The 24,873-nt window shown below is 43.2% G+C and overlaps 1 protein-coding gene across 3 annotated transcripts in view; it reads right to left on the bottom strand.

The window, feature by feature from the left end:
* EPB41L4B (erythrocyte membrane protein band 4.1 like 4B) overlaps positions 1-24,873 on the bottom strand; it is a 770,758-nt gene that overhangs the window by 629,811 nt on the left and 116,074 nt on the right. For all 3 annotated transcript variants that reach the window (XM_077491916.1, XM_077491917.1, XM_077491918.1), the window contains exon 3: positions 8,735-8,777. In XM_077491916.1, coding sequence (XP_077348042.1) covers positions 8,735-8,777 — 43 coding nt within the window. The remainder of the gene's footprint in view (positions 1-8,734; positions 8,778-24,873) is intronic.

The raw sequence follows: 24,873 nt of genomic DNA, 5'->3' as shown, positions 1-24,873 counted from the left end.
CTCCTGTATGGAGCTGATCCTTGCGGGAGGCAAGAACACCCCTTTTCTGGGCTGTGTCTATGATCAGGCCCGGATACTCCAGCCTTCTTAGTGGCTTTAAGGAGGATTCTTTAGGTTGAGAATCCAACCCAAATCTTCCAGGTAACTGCTTGTGATGACTACACCTTGCTTCAAGCAAGCCCCTGACTGGTCTATTAACAATAGATCGTCTAAGTAAGCCAAGACAGTTATGCCCTGTGCCCTTAACCTGACTAGAGGTGGGGCCAATACCTTAGTGAATACCCGAGGTGCTGTAGCAAGCCTGAAGGGCAAGGCTATTAACTGAAAATGCTTCTGTTCTACTTTGAACCGCAGAAACCTCTGGTGAAGAGGAAATGTATGGACAAGCAGCTATGGATCTCTGATGTGGATGGACGCCAGAAGTTTTTCTCCTTGCAGGATGGAAACGACTGACTTGACTGACTCCATGCAAATGGAGCGGATTTTCAGGAACCGATTTCGATTATGTAGATCTAGATTTGGTCTGATATGTCCATTTGGCTTTGGCACCGTAATTGGGTTTGAGTAAAACCTCAAACCTTGCTCTTGTTTGGGAATCTGTCCGATCACCCCTTGAGCCAATAATCAGTCTAATGCTTGCAACAGGGATTGCCTTTACCTGAATCCTTGGGAACGTTTTTTCTCAGAAAACGAGATGGTGGAAACTCTCAAAGCTCTAGCTTGTATCCTAGAGACACTGTGGAGAGAGTCCATTTGTCCTGAATCTCCCTTTGCCAGACTTCTGAGTACATCAGAAGTCTCCACCCCCACCTTGGTGAGGGGAGATGCCTCTTCATAAGGAGGTCTTGTATTCTGCTTTGCAGACTTGTAGCCGCAGGTCTTTCTTTATGCCTGGTCTGATGGCAGAGGCTAAACAGTTTAAATGAAAGACGCTTATATTTTCTTTTGACTGGCAAAAGAGTACTATTTCCGCTGGAAATTGTATGAATGTACTTATCCAAACTATCGACAAATAATTGTTCTCCCTTAAAGGGAAAACTAGTTAGAAGGTTCTTACAAGACATCTCAGCTGACCAACCCTTTAACCAAAGGGTCCTTCGCATATGTACAAGTACAAACGCAAGGCGTGATGCCTGGTGAATAGAATCCTTCATAGCGTAAACAGCAAAGCATAATGCTTTAGGAAGCTCATCTGAGAGCATCTGTGAACTGGTCCTTTAAGGACTGACAGATGCCTATAGCTGCAATTGCAGGCTGAGCAACAGTACCTGCTAAAGGAAAAAAAGGATTTTAACAGACCTTCCAACTTCTTATCTGTTGGATCTTTAAAGCATAAGCACATTGTCCACTGAGTAAAAGTAAAAAAAAAAAAAAAATATGTTTTTTTTCACATTGGAAATCGCAGCGTCAACTGCTGGAACTTTCCATCTTTTAGTGAATCTTTCTTCCATAGGATAGAGCTTTGCGAGTCTCTGTGGAAGGGAAAAAATGCTTATCCGGATGATCCCATTCAGTATAAATAAGCTTTTTTAGTAATGTGTGGACGGGAAACGCATGCAAGGACAGTAAAGGCTTCAAAGAACCCAAGGAAGAGACTAGCCCTTCAGCTAACTCTGTTAAGGGTAGCATGCAAGTAGAGCGAACCATCTTTGCAAGCCTCTGTACTTCAGATTGTGAAGTAAGGATTCTTGGGAACTTCAAGTATTGTTTCCTCCGCAGAGAAATAACCGCATGTCTATCCTCCCGATCATCTGAGGGCAATACCCCATCCTGTCCCCATAATTCTCTTGGACCCTCCACTGACTGTAAAGAGTCTAAGGTGGGGGAGAGGGATCTAGGACGCTTCCTATACACTGGATGGAGGATGGGATTAAAGCTGCTAATCTTCCTTCTAAGCCTTGCAAGGCAGAGGAGAATGCATCTTCAGTCACTTCTACAGGGGCAGTGTGTGAAAAAGTTGCACCACCGCTAGCTTCCAATGACTCGCCCTGGCTTGCCATGTCTGATCTCTCCGAAGAGGAAGACAGTATGGAGGCATAACTGGGATCCCCAGCGCCTGGGGGGGTGACACCTTAGGTACCTTTACGGTAGGTCTGGAAGACATAGTGCAAAGCACAAGCAGAGGTACACACTGGAAATGCCTGTTTACACCCTCACATGCCCAGCGCTCTGATGTCTCTTAGTGTGACAGACTGCCTCTCTTCAGTGAAAAAGTCTTTCTGAAATTAGAGTGTCTGATATAAAGCCTCAGGTGGAACCTGATTGGCATTCTCAGCGCTTCCCCTCAGCTATGCGGCGAGTGGTGTGTGGACGTTGCATCCATACACAGCGCCACGTGACCTTGCGGACATGCCCCTCTGCGTTCAGGCCCTTCTAGGGACCCGAATGGTCAACGCAAAGTAAGATGAACATACTATACACCTCTACAAGGGGGGAAGGGAAGAGGGGAAGGGGAGGGGGAAGGGGGGAGGGGGAATTGGAGGGGGAAGGGGGGGAGGGGGAAGGGGAGGAGAAGGGGGGGGGGAGAGGGGGGGGTTCTGTCAGCAGATTTATAGTTTTTTTTAAAACCACAGAAGCATATGGCATTTCCCAATGTTACTAGGTGGAAGTGCTGGGTTGTAATTAAACCATGCAGCTAAAGCAGCTGCGTCAACCAATCAGCCACTGCCCATATACAAGTTCATACACATCTCTGTATTAGCAACTGCTGTACTTTACCAAATCCCACAAGATCTATTTAAGCAAGAACCCCCTCTGCTGCTGGGACCACACATGTTCTGAGACAGAGCTGCACTAAGACACATCATAGGTAGTGTAAGTTACTCCTTATAGAGGAGACATTTATAAGGCATATAAGGTATATTGAAGGAAAAAGCAAAGCTTCTTCCCTTACCTTGTCCTCGCTGCAGGATACTGCAGATTGAACAGAGAGATCCAACTTTCACCCATCACGACACGCTGTGTTTAAACACGCTCAAAGACTGGGGCCCTTTTAAAAGGGGTTCCGCTCCTTTGGGCCTTGTATAGCACCCCTCAGGACAACTTTAGGAAATGTAGCAAGACCAAAAAGAGTCCTGGTTCCTAGGGTCCAGCTCTCAAAGAGAAGCATTACAGGCAAAACCTCGTTCTTGCATCGAGGTCCAGGCACCATCCTATGGCCTCAGTGGTGAGGATGGATCTGATTGTGGAGGTTTCTTTAAATCCAGCATGGATCCCTCCTGGAGCTCCGCAGATAACATCTTCACTCGTGACCAACATCTTAGACACTGGCGAAAAAACGGAGTTCTCCTGGAAGGAGGAGGGGTTATATAGGGTCATCTTCCTGTATTGGTTATACCAGTGTCAATACCTGAAGGTAGGCCTATAACCCACCAATTACTTGAGACTCTGTGTCCTATGATGTACGATAAAGAAATATATTTTTCTATATAAGATACATTAATAATTTAGTTTATTCGGCATGAAATGGAGCTTGGTTATGTAGCATGAGGCTGTAAATTCTGCAATATTTACATTTTTGGTAAACTCCTTCAATGAATCCAACTTCTGTAAGCTGAGATAACATGCACTGCATTGATACATTCACATAATTTCACAGTAACCATGTGATAAAACAAAGTTCAGGGACATTTCTTTATCCCATTGTTTTGCAAATTATGTACACTACACACGGCATGATTGAATCGGTTTTGATATTGCTGTTTTACTAACCTGACAGCTTATTCCAAAAAGGAAACCTTCATTTTGTTTGCAAATAGTAAAGAGTCTAACTACCAGCAAGAATAAGTCCTTAAATTTAAAGAACACCTGTCAATTCAGATCCATCATACCAGCATCTATTAGCAAGCATCCACTCTCCTGCTTCCACCATGTTCCTCACTTTGTTGCGTCACTGCCGCATCACCAGCTATCCCAATAAAGTGAATGGGACTGTTGTGAGTCAACAGTGGGTCAGAGGAGGAGCTGCTGCTGGACAGAGATGACAGTTGCGCTTTAAAAAATATGATTTAAATCAAGCCTTTTTACTAGTGATTGAAGTCATAATTAAAATTGTGTTTTAAATTATCTTGCTTTAAATCAAATCGACCCTGGTGTGAATACAGTGCAGATATCAAATCAAATCGTTGTAAAGTTCTAGTTTCCGATGATATCTGATACGACAAAACATGTTGGGACATCATCATGCCCACCGTCCAAGAGCGTGGTGCTTACAGACTGTTACCCAAGCTTTTTCTTTGCGACTACCCTATACAATAAACGTAATCCGTTCTAATGGTATTATACTACTTGGGCTCTTTTATGCTTTCCTTGCTTATGGTGGTACACTACTATTTGGATTGCATTGGCTGCACACTGTAGTCGCTAGGACCCTGTATTACATAAAGCATTTGTGATCTCCTATTGCTTAGAGGTCAATCCTTCTGGTAAAGAGCATGTGCACCTGGTAGTGTGGGAAGCATGGAGTTGCCACTTTGACACTGTAGTGGCTTTAAATGTATTTAAGTACAACATTTTTTATGAACTTTTATTCTGCATCTAGTATTTGTTAACCTTTAAATCAAAAAACTATTTGATTTGAACCTAAGCAGGATTACATTCACACAATTGTATTGCACATATGCTTTATGACTGATTGCACAGTTTTTTGTGCAAATTCTTACTTTTATTGTTGATAGAGTGATTTTTTTAAGGGGTATTGTACCTTTTTTGTTATGTAATAAAGTGAATAACCCCCAAATACTCCATCTATAATGCTGCATAGTGTGCTACGCACCACAGTTTGTGCTATTAAAGTATTTGTAGAGGCAGGACATTTTTTTACCTTAATGGACTTCAGAAAAAAATAAAAAGTTCCAGTATTTGTATCTCCCCCTCAAATACTTACTGCATCAGCGCTAGTGTCTCTCTCTCTCTCTCTCTCTCTCTCTCTCTCTCTCTCTCTCTCTCCAAAAACAGCAGCGGGAGCCAACCTGAGTTTTGGTGCAGGGGATGGAGCCAAGCTAAGCTGTGTGCATCTATGGCTTCATACAGCCTGGCTCAGAAGTGAGCCTGCACGTGTCCTCATAGTAGGTGGCTTGCTATGACATATGCAGAAGAGGAGACAAGCGTTCTAGTGGGGGACTCCAGAATATGAGGTGCAAGGCCGCTCTGTACAATACCATTATACCAATACCAGCATAAAAGCCTTTTTTTAAATAAAATAAAGCTTTTACAACCGCTTAAAAACTAAGAACCAGTGCAAGGTGTGTGCCAAATGCAGGATCCAGTGCCCAAAGCAAACATTACAGGTCAGCCCCACACTGAGGTCCAGGTATGGCCCCAAAAAGGTACACATCAAGGGTTACCTATCCAGAAACTGCCAAATAGCCCAGGGGTTTCCAAGCAGTCAGATCTTGATGGAAAATTAATGGTTTTAAAACAAAAATACTCCACTGGAGGAGAACGGGTCAATCACCTAGGACACTTGCAAACATACTGGAGCCTTACAGTGTGGGTGGGTTATTAGAGTATGCACAAGAGGCAGCCAATGTCTGCCAGGCATGGAAGGGACCCCAAATAATGGCAGTTGAAAATGGAGGGAGCTGTGGATTGGTACTACTCCCGGCTCCACTGAACATTCACACCGATTCTGTCACATAGCACTAGCAGTATCCAATCCAGGTCCAGCAGAGCAAAAGCCTTCAGTGAAACTATGACTACAGGCGCAGTTGTCCCTTCCTATAGACAACCCACTACACACCCTGCTTACATGCCTGGAGATGCCCCCATCCCAAATGGTCAGCATGAAGTTGACCAACATCAAAGTAGGGAGGAGAGACAGAGGCAAACAGAACTTTGTGCATGCAAGCAAGGAGGGGAGCCTGAGGCAAAGTAAGTCTAGCTGAGCAAGTAGGGAACTCATTCATATCATATAATCGGCATTCCTCTCCTGTCCATACTTATCTGTCATACTTCTCTCGGCCATACTCTCCACACTCCCTTCATATATATATGTATATCAGTCATCTAACTCTGAGAAAATATACAAATGTTTTTGATTTTAAACCACTACTTTATTTGTCCAGGACTGGCTAGCCCCGCAGATTCATCCCAAAAGCTGAATGTTTGATGCTAAAAAAGGGGATGGAGAATTTGCCCCATAATACAATTAGCACCTATTTATTTCAATATGCTATATGACTGCAGATTGAGGCATATATGCTGAAGGGGGGACACAGGGGAAATCCTACTTGTGTGTGTTGGGAGGAGGATTACAGCAGATCTCAATCGAGGGATCAGTTTGTGTGCTGGAGATATGATGTCACTGTGGGGGGGAAGGGCTAATTTGTACAGTGACAAATTGAACTTAGAAACCAAGACATTTAACACTAAAGGAGCCATAACATTACCAAAATGTGTTTCAAAGTATTTTCGATTTCATATGATCATTAAAAGTATATTATATGCCCATTAAAAACATTTAACAACAAAAAAATGATGGTATATTTTAATTATGTGTCAGGTCTAGCCTTGATATTGCAAGTAAGCATCTGTAATAACACTCCATCTCTAGTGGTTAACACCACAGGTGTTTGAATCTTCTTGGGCATCAAGGTTGTCCCAAACCTGTTTTTGGGTAGAAATACATGAACTGCTTCTTTCTCAATGCGTTTCATACCTTGCTACACTTCAACAGAACAGTCACTGAAATATTTAAACAAACGTATGCCAAACAGAGAGAAGGCCTAGATTCCACCTTGTACCACCTCAGGAGGGTTCTCCACTGCCATAGGGACAGGTTCCCCTAGCCAACAGTAGGTCAGTTTGAAGTCTGCTGAGTGTGCAAGGGAGGTGGGGACAGTACATTACTGTTGATTTAGGGCACTTTAGTAATTGAAACAGAACAAGGACTGTCCTAATAAAGCAGAGGAATCTGAAGTGCTCTGAGAGACTGTGCCTTAGTTTCCAGACAAGAAGATGCTGCATATGGTGGTGACAATCTTGACAAACAAGTAGATTCAAACACCTGATGGTGATAAATATTTTAGCTCGATCATTGGGTACTGATAGTCATTTGTTTTATTAAAGGATAAAATTGACGCATAATAAAAAAAATATTATTTGTTAGAAGTTTCTATTGGGTATACAATTTACTTTTTGACGTTAATATTTAAACAAAAATAAATATTTAAAAATCAGATTTACTATTAAGACATGTTTTGGTATCCTTAAAGTGGTTGTAAACCCTTACAAACCACTTTGACCTACAGGTAAGCCTAGATTAAGGCTTACCTGTAGGTCCAAGAAATAGCTCCTAAACCTACACGGTTTAGGAGATATTTGCCGAAAGACAGGCACCGCTGTCTACGGCGCATGCGCCATAGACAGCGGCGCGCAGGTGCACTGAGCGTGCCGCAGTTAACGGCGATATGCTGCGAGTGGCGGCTGCTGTGCGCATGCGCGGGAGTGACATAATCGCGGCTCCGACTAACAACAGCGCCGGAGCAGCGAGACCCACCAAGAAGATGGATGCTCTAGACTACAGGGGACATCGGTGACTTCGCTGGCTCCTGTGTCAGATAAGTGACACATAATGGACTACTATGCGATGCATAGTAGTCCATTATGCTTTACCTTTGCAGGGAATCAAAGAGGAAGTAAACCCATCAGGGTTTACTTCCTCTTTAAAAGTCCCTGTATACTGGATATTTGGCTGTGCGGATACCCTTCTATAGTGCACATTTTAACAAATTTATATCTACTACTAGTTCTTACAAAATATACAAAATGCTCTGCGCATCAAGTGTCAAACTTTAAAAGGCAAAATTATTTTGACAAATATGCACAATATTTAAGTGCACATTTAAAATTATAAATAACATAGGTCTTTTTTTATTCCTAACATTAGACATGTGCATAATGAAATATTTTGTTTCAGAATTTTAATTTTGCCCGAAAAATAAATTTAGTTACTCCCGAAATTCGTTTTTATTTATTTTGTTTCATTAAAAAATAAATTAGTCCGAAAATCCGAAATAATTAAGGTCGAATCTGTCATTGAAGGCTTACGGTGTCTGTCGAATGTTCCAAGATTCGATGGAGCATCGAAATTGTATGATGGTGCAATTGTACATTTCCAGACAAATTTTCCGCCTACAATCTATAGTAGAATTCTAATGTTGTATGACACTAGCAATAATTATATTTATTATTATTACTAGTCAACCAACATTCTTCTATAGCCTATGGGCAGAGCATTTGACCATAAATGTCCACTCGCAGCGACTGCTTCGTCAAATCTTCTCTCTCTATGTCGAATAATCTTAGACTAATAGAGCTAAGGTTAGGCGCATTTGACCACAGGTTCAATGGACACAGATTGCCATTGTCAGCATCATGTCGAATCTCCTATCTATATCGAACTGTTGTCACAACAAAAACAAAAATAAAGCATTTATGTTGGATCTTTCAGTTTTCGGATTCTGCACGTCAGTTATTGTTTGTTAAAACGATAAAGAAAACACCTGAAATCCGGACAAAAGGAATGAATGCACATGTCTACCTAACATACACTATAAAATACAGCTCTAATTTAGCATATAAAAATATACATCTCTAAAACCAATGTTTACGCATTTTATCAGTATGTCATTTTAACATCTTGTTATATTATTTGTCTGGAAGAACCTTTACAAGCAGTAGGTAAAACAGATGCAATTCAAAGTAAAAAAAGTGAAAACATTGCAATACATACTTTTTATTTGTTTCTTAATGGGTTTCGTATGGTCCAGCCAATGCTTTAAAGAAAAGAAAACAAAAGTATGTCAACATGCATGTAAAATGATTTAAGAAATGAAGGTCTGCTTGCTTGGAAGAGCTTACTTCAGTGTATTTTTTTTTTAAGGATTAGTTTGCCTTTGCATTGAAATTTGCTGTGCAATAAAAGGGCCTTAGGATTTTACAAAACATTGCTGGAGAAAAAGTGAGCTTTTCCTGTAGGGGAGGGGGAGGGGGAGGGGGAGGGGGAGGGGGAGGGGGAGAGGGAGAGGGAGAGGGAGAGGGAGAGGGAGAGGGAGAGGGAGAGGGAGAGGGAGAGGGAGAGGGAGAGGGAGAGGGAGAGGGAGAGGGAGACATCGTACCCAGTGAAGAATCTAGGACATGAGAACTGCTGGGTAGGGCAACAGCACCTAAGATACAAGTAATTCCCTTACAACCATTCAGTGAAGTGCACTCTTGCTGCACCGTCACAGCAGCCACTGATCTTGATGACTAATATGACAGAGAAGCAAGAGCGCATGTGGCTTTATGTCAGAGGGAGAGCACCCGACTGTTTTCATGTCCTAGATCTGCATAGAACAAGGTTTATCTCTCTCAAAAGAAGTTTACTAGCCAGGCTTTGGAGAAGCCACCTTTGCCTACAGTAATATAATCTGAAGAAGGCATATTTTCTTCTCTATTAAACAATGTTTTGTTAAATACTGTGACCCCCTTTATTGCACAGCACATTTTAAGTCAATATATAATTTACCCATTACATGCAACCCACAAAAAAAAGGAATTTTAACTTGCCTGTATATTCCATATCTTAAAATACAGTACAGGATGCAGGCAACATATTCACACTCCATGGGCTATAGGAGTGTACTTTCGGGAGATTGAGCAATGCCAAGCTTTTAAAGACACGCCGACCATAACCCTATCCCACGACGCAAGTCCTTGGTTTTGTAGAAAGTAATACAGAGTAAACCAAGGAAAGAAAGGGCGGGTGTCCTGTACTCCAAGATATGGATTTTACAGGTAAATCAAAATGCCTTTTATCCTAATCATAGAGCACAGAACACAGAGAGGGCAAAAACTAGGCAAAGGAAACTAGGTCAACAGGCCAAAACGAAAACCCCGAGTGCTTCTGCAAGAACCTTGTGGCCAAAAGGTTCATCCGCAAAATACTGGATGTCCACCTGGCAAAAATTCAAGAAAAGTAACAGAAAACAAGACGGTGGCGTTTACAGCTGGGCTACAGAGGCTTGGTGCCAAAAACGCCAAGGAACCACCTGCAGATCGAGATAGGGCATGCAGCAGTGCATGAGGCGGTTTTAAGACCATAAGTTCCTTATCCTCCATGCAATGGTGGATTTTGAAGCAGGGTGGCCTTTGTGTAGCCGTAGGGGAAGAACAAAGAGGGAATCCATTTGTCTCATGGAAGCAGTAACTTTAAGGTATACTCTAATGGCTCAGATTACAGCCAGACAATGCAGAGAGAATTCCTTTGCATGCTTAGGAGCAGAACGCAAGGGTGATAGAACAATGTACTCATTGAGATGAAATGCTGAAACATCCTTTGGAAGAAAGAATGGTCTTGGGTATAAAAACAACATGGTCATTGTTGAGTATGAGGAAAAGCTCTTTGCAGGAAAGAGTCACCAGTTTAGAGACATATCTGGCAGATGCGTTCGTTACCAAAAAACTGCTGGCAAGAATAGTCTCTGGGACTGAATTAGTTCCATTCACATCAGGCAAAAGAAGATTTCAGGCAAAAGAAGATTTCCAGGTACAATAACAGATCGTCTGGCTTTTCTTGCTTTCATTAAAGTCAGTCAGAGACTGAAGCAAGATGAAATAGAGGGCCTTGAGATAGCAGATCTGGCTTGTTGGGTAGAGGCCAGGGGTCATTTGCTAGACATTAGAGTAGGTCCTTGTATCAGGTTTTTTCTGGGTCAGATCAGATAGAAATATTGTTTTTCTCTCTGGCTGCATTTTTTGTAGTTTTTAGGTAGAATTAGCACTGGTGGGTAGGCATACATTAGCCTGAACAGAGATCAATTAATAATTAGGGCATTCAAGGCCAGGGCTAGAGGATCCCTTGTTCCAGCAACAAAGGCAGCTTTGTTGCTTGATCTGAAGGTTAAATTGATCCTTATTGCATGAAGCTCCCTGTTCAATATAGTGATAATCTGGGGGACAAATCTTCCACAGCTTAATCCAATTGTGCCCAATTATCGTTTTTTTTTATTTCCTTCGAATTCTGTGTCCTCAAGGAGCAGCATATCAGGAGCCAACTCTAACTGTGAAACAAGAGCGGGTGAAAAGGCAGGGAGTTTGAGCTCCGGACAAAGATGGCTGTATTAAGACTGTAATCTGTCTGAGGAAACGTGACATATAGGCAGACAATATTGCTTTAGTCAAATGGGCCGATTGTGTGCTTGAAATAGAGCTAGAGTCAGATGCCGAGACCGGTGTTAATACTGGGTCCTGTCTTGGTGCAAGGGATACGTAATCTCTCCTTTTATCAGCTATAGCTACAAATTAGGGTATTTCCCCTTTGGGGTGTTCACCGAGTGGAGTGTGGAAGATGGGGCAAGGGTGTCCAAAAGGAGGAATACACGGTAACCCAAGTATAGACCATCCTGTATTCAATCCTCCTGGTGTAACGGTGGGAGAAGCACTTGAGTACCTTCTAAGGACTCAAGGCCGAAGTGGCATTTAAGTGTGTGACCAGTGGTATGTCCGTGGTCCGTGGTCTTGCCCGTATTCAGAAACTGCGTTCCATAGCAATGGACCACGGCTCTGAACTTGTATGACACCCTGGGGCTAACCCAATGCACTGCACTAAGTACCAAGTTGAATGCCTTTACAGGATCCAGTGCTCAAAGCTGTCCCCACAGAGCAGGGTCTGGGTATGGCTCCAGAGGTTTTACTGATGGAGATACACCGCTTATGTGTAGGCATTAGAAGACAATGAGGTGTCGATTGAAGCTTTCAAAAGAAAATAAGAAAAATAATAACACTAGTAAAGAGGATATCTCCACAAAGGAGAAGAGGCCCATCACCTTCAGACACTAGCAAAAAACTGAGGCTTCATGGAGTATGCTAGTGTTATAGGGGAGGTGTCCCAAGGAGGCATGTCCTCCAAAGCTTGTCTTTGCCCAGTTATCCAAATGGTATACGCCTATTACCCATGGTGTATGAATATGTTCCTTGTGTCCTGTACTGTACCATTAAGACATAAACATTTGAATACACCTTTGCATGTATTGCTAGTCAAATCATGTGATTTGCACCTCTTGCCCACAGCATGACAAATTACATTTATTTCCTTCAAATATATACAATACAGTGATAGCAAAACACAATATAAGTGAAAAATAAAAACAACTGATTAATAACCATAACAGTCCATATAAAGTGACTGAAGTGCTCCAATCCCAAAAGTGCAAAGTGCTCCAGAATTTTCAAGGTGTAACACAACACACCCTCCTGTGTCCCCACTCATCGGATCAAATGGACCCCCAGCCCTTCAGTCTAGGGGTCACTTCAGGCTTATAGTGGATGGCCAGGAATGGCAGGTTTGGCATCAGATCATCTGACAAAACTTTCTTGTAAAGATGCTCAGCCAGAAAAACAGGAACCCAAAAGGAAAAGGAATGGACTGATGGTGAAGTATAGCTAAAAAAAGATTTATTCCGCATGGAGAATACTTACAAGAAGCAAGATAAAATCAGGCATAAACATGGTGCTGTGAATACCAAAACGCTGTTAATGGCATGCGTTCTACAATACCGGAAGTGATGTCTACGCGTTTCACCTTTCCACGGGGCGTCATGAAGGACATCAAGGGCTGTAATTTCCGGTTCCTATTGACGTCACTTCCGGTATCATGGAACAAACTCCATGAACATCGTTTTTGTGTTCACAGACCATGTTTATGCCGGATTTTATCTTGCTTCTTGTAAGTATTCTTCTCCATGCACAATAAATCTTTTTATTGCGCATGGATGATGGGCCGATGCCAAACCTGCCAATCACTAAGCCTGAAGTGACCCCTAGACTGATGGGCTGGGGGTCCATTTGATCAGGTGAGTGGGGACACAGGAGGGGGTGTTGTGGTACGCCTTGAAAATTCCAGAGCATTTTGTACTTTTTGGATTGGAACACTTCAGTCACTTTATATGGACTTTTATGGTTATTAATCAATTGTTTTTTATTTTTCACTTATATTGTGTTTGCTAGCGCTATATTGGATATATTCGTATTTGTTCAAGTGATTAGCACCTTGTGTACAGCAGCTGCATTTGTTATCAATTCATGATATTTTGTACACCATCAGCGAGAGTATATATATTTAGAATATATTTTACATTTATTTCCTTGTTCAGCTATGTGGATTCTCTTGTCATCTCTGTGCCTCTAGCCTAATCACTAGACAATGAATCAGTATCATTTTTGGCAATAAGCAGGAAGTTTAGCCTAAATATTTTTTTTTTTTTTTAAACAGGTATGCTTTTATTGAAAAATTACAGAGCATGCAACATCGTTGTTATAGAAATGAGTAAGCAAAGCTAAAAATAAAAACAAAAACTAAGCTTATATGTTAAAGCACTGAGAAGCATATGCAACCTATGCTAAAATAAACAAGGTGGATGGATGAGCGCCACAGTTTTGCCATTTGTATCCTAGCGGTGCAGAATAACTTTGTAAGTGCTACGTATACATCCAATGCCCCCAAGAGACAATTTCACATATTTCGACATAGTGAAGAGTCGTCTGCTCCAGGAAAAATGTGGGCCATTTCCCGGGTCTCACCATCAACAGGACCAAATTCTCCCTCCCACCTGCTTCAGCACGGTAGGTGAGCTGGGTGCTGGGAAAAGGGAAATGAGCCTGATGTATATGCAAGAGATAATGCCCTTCTCAATCATAATGGAGGAGACAAGACCATGCTCTTCTAGTTGTAGGTTTGAGTGTCTGGCTTGGGTTTGGAGTGTATGGCACAATTACAAATTTTGAAAAAAATAATAATATGGGAATCTGGGAATGTTCCCCCGAGGACCTCCACACTTCTCCACTGGGGGTAGTACTCTGCATCAGGGCTTTTTTTCTGTCGGAACGCCATTCTAGCACCTATGACAGGAAGCCCTCTCTGCTCTGACCTGTCATAACACACACACACACACACACTAACGCTGTGCACCCAGGGCTGCTGCCTTCAAGATCCTTGGGTCCCAGCAAGGCAACATACAGCTGCCTGTGTTGATTCAGGAGGCAGCTTCTGTCCCCACCTCTACTTACATTGTAGCACAGAGCAGAGGAGCTCTGAAACTTCGCCCCAGCTACTGTTTTGACAGCTCCACGATTGTCTGAAAAGCCTGCGCTTAATACAGACTGGAGGACTGAATAGTGGAAGAGGTGAGGGAGTTCTGAATGAAAAAATCCAGAGACAGACTCCACAGAGAAAGGATAACTGTGAAACAAGGGAATCCTTGTTGCACAGAGGTTAGAGCTGCAGACGGCGGAAAGCAGGTTGTATAAAATGAGAGCTGTGGAGGATGGGGGACGTTGTGTAGAGGTGAGAGCTGCAGGGGAAGCTGGGGGTGCAGAGATAGGTGGCAAATGTGAGAGCTGTGGATTGGGGTGAGTTTTAGATGGAGGTGCAGAAATAATATGGATAGAGGTGCAGGAGGTGAGTTGTGGACTGGGGGTGTAAGCTGTAGTTAGAGGGGTTGCAGACATGAGACGTGTGAAGGGGGATCCAAAGGCGAGTTGTGGATAGGGGTGCAGAGTAGAGCTGGGGACAGGGAAAGAAGAGGTGAGCTGTGCATAAGGGGTTACAGAGGTTAGGTGTGGATGGGGGATACAGAGGTAAGCAAAGAGGTAAGCAGAAGTGAGGATTTGATGGTCACTTTTGGGGGAGGAAACGTGAGGGGGAAGAACAGGGAAATTTGCTGAGGATCAATAAGACCCCCTTTCACACTGGGGCGGTGTGGGCATTAGTGGCAAAGCGCTAAAACTAGTGTCGCTTTACCACTGTTCTAGCAGCACTTTGGCGCTGCTAGCGGGGCACTTTTAACCCCCCCGAAGGGGTTAAAAGCGCCCACTTAGCGCTGCTTTCAAAATGCTTTTGAGGTGCTTTAAAAGCGGTGCCCTCTAATTTCAATGGCCAGGGGCAGTGTAGGAGTGATGTATACGCTGCTCCCGCACCGTCTCAAAGATACCGCTTGCAGGACTTCTCTTGTCCTGCAAGTGCACCGCCAGAGTGCTTCCACACTGGGGCTGCAGAAGAGGCAGTTTACAGGTGCTATTTTAGTGCGTAAAGCACCTCATTGTGAAAGGGGTCTAAAGCATACAGAGTTAGTGACCAAGAGTATGTAATGTATGGCACAGCGTGCAGGGTTCTGTGGTGAGAATTTTGTAACACCTTGTACATTACATACTCAGAACCACTATACTCTGTGTGCTGTGCTGTATGTTATATATTAAAGGCCTCAATATGGTACTCCGGAATGATGTACCCTGTACAATGGGTTTTGCATTACATACCCCTGAGCCCTGCACTCTATATGCTAGACTGTATATTACATATGCTTAACCAGTCTGTGAGCTGGGCTCTATGTTACATATTCCTGACCCCTCTGACCACTCTGGATGCTCCATATTTCTAAGAACAAGGGATGCTTGGACATGAATGTAAGTACTATCCTGTTTGCTGTTTTTTTTTTTCTGCACCATGTGCGATATGCACTTCTCACAATTGCACAATACACACTCCTGAGCCGTGTGTGTTATAAAGTCCTGAGTCCTGTATTGTGTATTACACTTTCCTGAACCATGTATGATATGCAGTTCTAAGGCACAGCAGGATAGGTAGGTTACAGCTTTATTAATGCAAAGCATGTTTGTGCTCTCTCCCTCCAGCCACAACAGAAGATAAACATATTGCCCTTACTTTCTTTATGTAATCATTACTGAACTGTAGACACATGCCCATAATTACATATTTCTCCCACTGTATTCTGCTGTATTTCAGTATTATAAATATTCCTCCTCCTGCTGTAGCTTTGAGATCTTTCTAATTGCAATCAGTGCTTGTATGGTGTATGTGAGAACATCCCAACCACAGCATAGAAAGAAAGAGCTGGGCCATGCTGTTTTACATCAGCATGTGGCACAAGTAAAATGTCGGCATGAGAAAAAAAAAAAAAACTAAAAAACTAAAAAGTGCAGCGCTAACTTATACTAATCAATAACATAATGATGGTGGAACCCTCTAAAAGTATGGAAATCTCAAACTTCAATATTACCACAATACCGGCCTCGGATATGTAACGTCACATATAATACACATCAAACTGAAAATGAGACATTAAAAAAAAAAAAAAAAAATGACACTTTGTAAGCATGGTGGAAACCCCTCCTACAGATATTTGCCAGTGGACGATCAGTAGGGCAGTGGACAGTGTCCACTGCTTGTCAGTGTAGCCTCATCAGTGCAGCCTCATCAATGCCCATCACTGCAGCTTATCAGTGCCCAGCAGAGGGCCTCTGCCTCCCATTCATTCAAATGTGGCTTTTCAGTGTGAGGCAGTGCTCTTGCAGGACGCTCCGAAAAGTCCTGCAGGCACCATCTTTGGGGTGGTTTGGGAGCGCTGTATTTAGCGCTCCCAAAATGCCCTGCTCGTTGGAATGACTAGTCAGTGATTCAGCAGCGCCACAACACAGGAGTTTTTAACCCCTTCTTTGGGCTTCAAAGTGCCCCACTAGCGGCTGAAAAGAGCTGCTAAAACAAGCGGCGCTTTAGTGCAAACGCGGCCGCAATGTGAAAGAGGTCTCACAGAGGGAAATCTCCGCTCCGTCATCCGGCCAGTTTCTCCTAATGATCCCTGTGCAGCAGAGACAGGCAATTGACAGGTGGGCGGCCGGTAGTGGGAGGTTTGTGGGGGGCGGTGACTGGCGTGCTGGTCTGGCAGGGAGGAGGAAGAGGAAAGAAGACTACACCACCTCCATGGGCGGTACAGACCGGGGGTCTGTGAGACCCATCCGCCCACTACAGCAAGTGGGGATGGGAGTACAAGACCCCATTTGCTGTAGATAGGACTATAAGTAGGAAGTGCCAAGACCGATGGCTGAAGATAGGAGGAATAGCAGCCTCGCTTCTTATAAACAGGAAATCACTGGGGATTAACAGCTTTTCTGCAAAATAATCAGGCTTCTGCAGACAAACTACAGAGCTCAGAAGATAGATGGCATAGTTGGTAAAGGTAGGAAATCAGCAACAAGGACATGGAAAAAAAGTTTTTGCCCGTTTTAATGTTAGTTGTTTGATGTTTAATGTAAGATTTTACAAGCAAGCATCCTGCTCAAGAACAGACATTAAAAGATGCTTGCCATAACCTTTGTTAGGGCCTGTATTGACAGGCTTTGAGCTATGTTAATGACATCAGTTTGAGATGCTTCTGAGATCATTCAGAATTCGGCAGGGGCATTTGACCTGCAGTTGACCTACTGATGTGTAAACCAAACCTGCATGAACCAAGCCAGGCGATATTGGCCCCCCCAACCCTCCCCAACTAAGCGCCACTTGGTACAACCTCCCATCCATTCAGAGTTGCTTCACTGGCCTTAAGGGCAGTCTCACAGCAAACTTGGGATGGCAGTAGCAATAGCCATTAGGACAGAGGAAATTGCACTCCAGTAACAAAGTGAAATCTAATTTTAAAAAGGGCAAAGAAGTAGCATGTGGTCCTGTGATCCAAACCATGAAACATGTGTTTAGTGGCAGCTAATCTCACTGACTTGACCTACTGGAGATCCAAGATAGCTCCCGGTTTGATTTTGGTATCAACCTTCATGGATATTTGGCTTCTTGTTGATTCATGAAAGTTAAAATCCCTTAGTCTGACTTCTTATTTAACCCTTTAGTTGCCAGGGACAGTTACATAATTAGTCTGGTTGAAAAAAAAAAAAGTCCATCCGTTCAACCAATATGCCATGTCATTCTGCTAACTAAAACACGCAATGACATGCAAGTATTCGGTAATATGGCCGCACTAGGAGCCTTAAAATGACCAGGGTGGCTAACCATTAAAAAGTGACCACACTAGCCACAACACTCTCTGCAGTCCCCTGGTGACAATAAGCTAAATCATAAAAATATATACACATTCGTACAATAAAAAATAAACCCCAAAGCCACTCACAAAGTCACACACCATTTATGCACAAATATTGCCACAAATACCCCATTAGTACACATTGGGTATTCCCATGTACACAATTTTAGGGTCATCACTTTGCTTTAAATGGCTACGTGTGGTGCAAGAGTGGAAGCATTGCCCAGCAGCAAAAAGGTTAAAAATGATACTAAACTTGTTTTAAAAAGTAAAATAAAGATCTATGCAAGTATTTACTCTTAAAAACTCAGACAAGTACCTTCAATTGCCTTCTTTAATTTTATTTTTTGGCTGATGTGATCTGACTCCCTGTTATAGGATGGTTATGTTTGCTCTCCATTGTCCCACAGTATGTAGGACTAGACACTATGGGGTTTATGGTGTGACTAGAGCAATGCACATGATCACAACTAATGTGCACTGCTTGTCCCAAAGAAACAGAAGTGAAAGAAGTTTGGAAGCTCACAGTGGATCTTACAAGGAAGCAGAAAAAAAAAAAACACAAAAACAATTTCATTAAACAAAATAGATTACAGGGCTATTAAAGAGGACCTGAACTATGCCTCTAGCTCCAGTTATATGTTTCTACCAGTGCGGTCGCCACTATCCATGACTTGTAAAGATGGAGGTGGTATAAGACGCATGCCAGTATGCAGTTAGTCAGAAGATTTTCCAATGAAGCAGACATGGTTTCAGAAGACGTGTCAGGAAAAGAGCAGCAGGGGAGAGTTAATTCTCGTTGTGATGGTAGAACACACGAGTCACCAATTTGTTTGTGATCGTTGTTCCACAAACAGATTTAATGATATATTGTATATGACTGCAATGTTTAACGAACAAGTATTGGGATGTTACACAGCACATTTTTAATATTTTAGGTCAAAAGATTTTTGAAAAATCCTATTTAATAAACAATGGTAGAAACACTTGCTTAAAATGTTCACTAGAAGTTAAATTTGAGTATTCTAAAAAGTAAATTTACATACCGTATATACTCGAGTATAAGCCGAGATTTTCAGCCTCTTTTTTGAGGCTGAAAGTGCCCCCCCCGGCTTATACTCGAGTCATCGCTGTCTGCCCGCTCGATCAGCGTGTCGAGCAGACAGACAGCGGCCATTCTATTCAAAAGCCGCGCCTCCGGCTCCGCCTTCGCCTGTGATAGGCGGAACACTGAATTTCCCAGCAGCCTGTGTTCCGCCTATCACGGACATCGTATCATCCTCGTACTACGGACGAGGATGATACGACGTCTGTGATAGGCGGAACACAGGCTGCTGGGAAATTCAGTGTTCCGCCTATCACAGGCGAAGGCGGCGGCGCAGCTTTTGAACTTTACAATGGCCGCTGACGAAGAGGGCACGGGACGGAGGCAAGGCAAGGCACGGCACGGCACGGGACGGGGGCAAGGCAAGGCACGACACGGGACGGATGCAAGGAGGCAAGGCACGGCACGGGACGGAGGCAAGGAGGCAAGGCACGGGACGGAGGCTCGGGACAAAGGTAGGCTGGACACACACACACACACACACACACACACACACACAAACACACACACACACATGGATGGAGACACACACAGGGATGGATGGATGGATGGAGACACACACACACAGGGATGGATGGATGGATGGATGGAGACACACACAGGGATGGATGGATGGATGGAGACACACACACACAGGGATGGATGGATGGATGGACACACACACACACACAGGGATGGATGGACGGACACACAGGGATGGACGGACACACAGGGATGGACGGACACACACACAGGGATGGACAGGCATGTCTCACCCTCGGCTTATACACGAGTCAATAAGTTTGCCAGTTTTTTTGGGGGTAAATTGGGGGCCTCGGCTTATATTCGGGTCGGCCTATACTCGAGTATATACGGTAGTTATAGTAGGTGAGGTTGAAAAAAGACACAAGTTCATCAAGTCCAACCCATGTGTGTGATTATATGTCATTATTACATTGTATATCCCTGTATGTTGCTGTCATTTAGGTGCTTATCTAATAGTTTCTTGAAACTATTGATGCTCCCCACTGAAACCACCGCCTGTGGAAGGGAATTCCACATCCTTGCCACTCTCACAGTAAAGAACCCTCTACATAGTTTAAGGTTAAATCTCTTTTCTTCTAATTTTAATGAATGGCCACGAGTCTTGTTAACTCCCCTCTGCGCAAAAGTTATTTGTATATTGAAGTCATATCCCCTCTCAAGCGTCTCTTCTCCAGAGAGAATAAGTTCAGTGCTCGCAACCTTTCTTCATAACTTATATCCTCCAGACCCTTTATCAGCTTTGTTGGCCTTCTTTGTACTCGCTCCATTTCCAGTACATCCTTCCTGAGGATCGGTGCCCAGAACTGGACAGCATATTTCAGGTGCGGCCCGACCAGAGTCTTGTAGAGCGGGAGAACTTTCGTTTTATCTCTGAAATTGATCCCGTTTTTAATGCATGCCAATATTCTGTTTGCTTGTTAGCAGCAGCTTGGCATTACATGCCATTGCTGAGAATATCAACTACTAGGACCCCCCGGTCCTTTTCCATTCTAGATTCCCCCAGAGGTTCTCCCCCCAGTGTATAGATTGCATTCTATTTTTCCCACCCAAATACTAACCTGGTCTTCTGGGGTCCCTCCCCACATCAGATAACCCCCTGGCAGAAGTGCTCCCCAGGGGGGGTTACCTAGAGTCCAGCATTCGGCGTCCATAGAGGCCAAATGCAGGACTCAGGCCCACCCACTGGCACCCGTGTCATTGGATATGATTCACAGCAGCGGGATCCAATGGCTGCGCTGCTATCAATCTAGCCAATCAAGAGCCGAGAGAGAGAGAGAGAGAGAGAGAGAGAGAGAGAGAGAGAGAGAGAGAGAGCTCATCCCTGTGGGACAAGTTTGAGGGTTCTGTAAGTAAAAATGGGGGGTGGGGGCTGTTCACGGACAGGTGTTTTTTTTTTCACCTTAATGCATAGGATGCATTAAGGTGAAAAAACATGAACCTTTACAACCTCTTTAAATTACAGGAAATGAGACAGACCATTTAAGACTAGCAGGGGTGCTTACAATTATTGGCTTGGCAACTCTCCATATACTTTGTACACATTGCAGATGTCTCCCTCAGTATTAAACTGAAAGGGTTTAGCCAACAGTGTTATCTTCTCCATTGGGTGAATGTTCTTTAACCACTTCCGGAGCGCCCCATGTACATTTACTGTGGCAGGGCGGCCCGGCTGCGCGAAATCACGTGAAAGATCCACGATTCAGCTTAGCTCTGTGACACTGCCCCACACAGTAAACACCTCCCTAGGGAACATTTAACCCTTTGATCACCCCTGGTGTTAACCCCTTCCCTGCCAGTGCCATTTCTACAGTAATCAGTGCATTTTTATAGCACTGGTTACTATATTGGTGTCACTGGTCCACAAAAAGTATCATTCAGTGTCAGATTTGTCCGCCGCAATGTCGCAGATAACCACCATTACCAGTAAAAATAAAAGTCCCCAAATCTATCCCGTAGTTCGTAGACGCTATAACATTTGCACAAACCAAGCAATATATGATCTTTTTTTTTTTCAAAAAACATGCAGAAGAATACATATTGACCTAAATTGAAAAATAAATTAAATTGGTTTCTTTACTTTTTTTTGGATATGTATTATAGCAGAAAGTAAAAAACAGTGTTTTTTTCAAAATTGTCAGTCGTTTTTTGTAGTGTAAAAAACAAAAACAAAAATAATAATAAAAAAAAAAAAAATAAATAAAAAAAAAGTATAGTGCAATAAAAAAAATATAAAAACAGAGGCGATCAAATATCACCAAAAAAAGGGAAAAGGAGAATTTTATTTGGAGAAAGCGTTGCACGACCGCGCAATTTTCAGTTAAAGCGACACAGTGCCGTGTCACAAAAAATGGCCTGGTCAGGAAGGTAATGGGTAATACCTTCCGGAACTGAAGTGGTTAAAGTGAACAAAGCACATACTGTATATCTGCAGTGTTTACTTATAACTCTCTAAAGTTCTGTTTCTCTCTGGTGCTTCGTTCCTCTGTTATCCATGAGTCTCTTCTGAGAAATTTTCTGGACACAAGAGGTAAAATTTGTGACGGGGGAAGTAGCACACAGCTACTATGTGGAGGGGGGTGTGTCCCTTTTCTCCAATCAACTCTCACACAGTGTATAGCCTTTAACTGCAGTTCTCCACCCCCTCCCCTGTACACCTCACAGATACAGAAGTATTTTATCACAATTTTGCTCTTTTGAAGGGTTGTAGAAAACAGAAGACTGCAGATAAACTTACGTAGGAGGATTTGTTTCATCTCTGTATCACTTAAGGCTGGGTATAAGGGTTTACAATCACTAACTCTTCTGGTTGAAGACTCCTAAAAGGGATTGTAAACCTCTGAGAAGAAACATGAACAAAGCATATCCTCATAATGTATAGGCGTCTCAGTCCATAACACTTAGGCCCCGTTCACACCTATGCAAATTAGATGTGGCGTACACCGCATCCAATTCGCAGGACATTTTAAAATACATTCAAATGAATGTATCTTGTTCACATATGTGCGTTGCATTCGCACTGCGCATTGCACAAAAAACATGTGCATTTTCTGGGCATTGCGGTGCGAATTACAAGCACATTATCCTCTATGGAACACACCCGATTCACAGATGCATTCCGTTCTGAACAAGAGAAATCTCTCCTTCTCAGTACACCTCTCCCTCCTCTCCCTGCTCAGCTGATGTGGAGATAGAACAGAGCGGCACTGCTTAACTGCTGCTTTTTCTCTTCACAGAAAAAAACGTAGCTGGAATTTGCACCCGGCCTTAATGTGGTATTGTGGTTCCTGCCTGCTCTCGCCTTTGCTATCTGTATGAGTCACTTGTGAAAGTTTTCCGATTCTAGGCAATCCAGGGAGGTGGCCCATCCATCCAGCACTTAGCAGGTGACCGACAGCCTCAATTCTGAGCAATCAGATGCCTGCCCGCTGCCTCCTAAAAGCTAAGAAATGCCATCTAAACTGTGTAATTTGAAAGGCTGTAGAGAAGAAAATGCTGCAGATAAACAGACACAGCTTTGTAGGAAGATTTAATTTAAAAAAATAAAGTCTCCTGTTCGCTTTGTATTAGTTCCTTTGTGTGAAATCCCTGGTGTTCCTGCCAGTCCCTCTACTTTCCTATAAAAAATGGACCACACTAGGCATGAGAGCATATTTGTCAGAACCAATGTGCCTGTCTACAAAACACAGGCATAGGAAATGATGACATCTTCTCTCCTAGAGTTCTTTTAGAGTTCCAGCTTGAGTAGAGACAGCATCAGATAGTGAGTACAAGCATTACACTGATATCAGATCTCATAATTAGGTACATTTAAACCCCTGATTGCACCCACCTCCATATTAACCCTTTTACTGCCCTGTCACAGTATCATTAGTACAGTGTACAGATCTTTTCTTCTGATCACTGTATTAGTGTCATGGGTGATGTCAAATTGCCCGTCACATATTCACTAATACATTTTAACACTAACACAGACACACTATACTCCTCCATTACTATTATAGTTTCTGAACGGATCAATATCTTTGATCCGATCAGAACTATACTAGCGTCCCCAATAGTAAAGTGTTCCCAAAAGCGCGGCATTAGCAGGTTCAGCCCCGACACCTGCGTTTAACCCCTGCACCACAACAAGCGCAGTGTCAGTAGAGCACAGTCACTTTTTTTTTTTTTTTGTAGTACGGTGTATCAAAAGTAGCGTTAGCAGAATCAAGCCTGATCTCTGCTAGCACTAGCAGGTACATTTCTGTAGGGGTTCAAAGAGTCCGATGAGATGAGAGCGATAGGGAGTCCTCACTGTCAGAATCAGGCTCAGTATATGAACTTGTAGAAAGAAGCGGGACCCTGACAGATAGCTCAGATGAGGGCGAAGAGGTTCCTGCCAAGTTCAGGCGTATATGACCCTATACCCTGGTTGTGGAGATGGTACAATAGCATGATGATTCTCGTATGCAGCAGAGTGCCAGTACTAGTGCCGCTCTACCTTTTGCTGAACTTGTGAACACCAGCGGCCTAGTACATCCAGGTCGCAGACATACCAGCACTGCAGTAACACTTAGTGATGTGATGAGTTCCATAAGTGCAGTGGCTAGCACAAGTATTGTCCTGCAGACACCAAGAATTCAAGCACAAGCCTGTAGAGCCCATAGTCCCCTTTCTCATGTGCTTGCAAGTCCTCATTGGGGGCCCACAGATTATGCTGCGACCATACTTTCTCTCTCTCTCCCCCCCCCCTCAAATGCACTGCCTCAAACTGATATTCAGGTGGAAGATCTGTACAGATAGATTGTGGACCAAAGCTATTTACATGCCAATTTATCACTGCAAACCCAAATTCAAACCATGCTAGACAATTTGCATGGAAATGTATCACTTTAAAACCTTTTTGGGCCTAACCCTCAACATTACTAAAAAATGAGTCACGGTCCTATTGGTCCACAGACCCGATTCCTCATATGCCCGTGTGATTTACGCATTTCAGCGACAATTAACTCGGCCCCTTATAAATCACTTGAGCCAAAATTGTTCAGACTTTTATATGCCCCAACAAAGTTGTCTGCATAATTTAGTGCCTCATTAAGTTTTGTCCGCCTTGCTTTCAGTTTGTCCAACAAGCGCGCCAGATATGGGGTCAAAACATAAGCGCTGCGAGAGGGCAACAGGCTATACATGTAGTTTCCTGATTTATAAGGGAAAAGATAGTCACGTGGAGCCCCGTGACTGCCCAGACTTCATAGGGAGCAGGGGCAAGATTGTTTGGGACTTGGTGTCTCCCTTGTTCCATGAAGGGTACTATTTGTATGTGGCCAATTTTTATACATGTGTACCACTTTTTAGACACCTTTATGAATTAAAAATTGGCTGCTATGGCACCATGCAACC

The sequence above is a fragment of the Lithobates pipiens genome, unplaced genomic scaffold, assembly GCF_037356315.1.
Source record: "Lithobates pipiens isolate NorthernLeopardFrog02 unplaced genomic scaffold, aLitPip1_a1.2 Scaffold_19, whole genome shotgun sequence".
NCBI classification, from domain to species: Eukaryota; Metazoa; Chordata; class Amphibia; order Anura; family Ranidae; genus Lithobates; species Lithobates pipiens.
The sequence above is the reverse complement of the archived record's forward strand: the minus strand, read 5'-3'. Positions and strand labels throughout refer to the sequence as shown.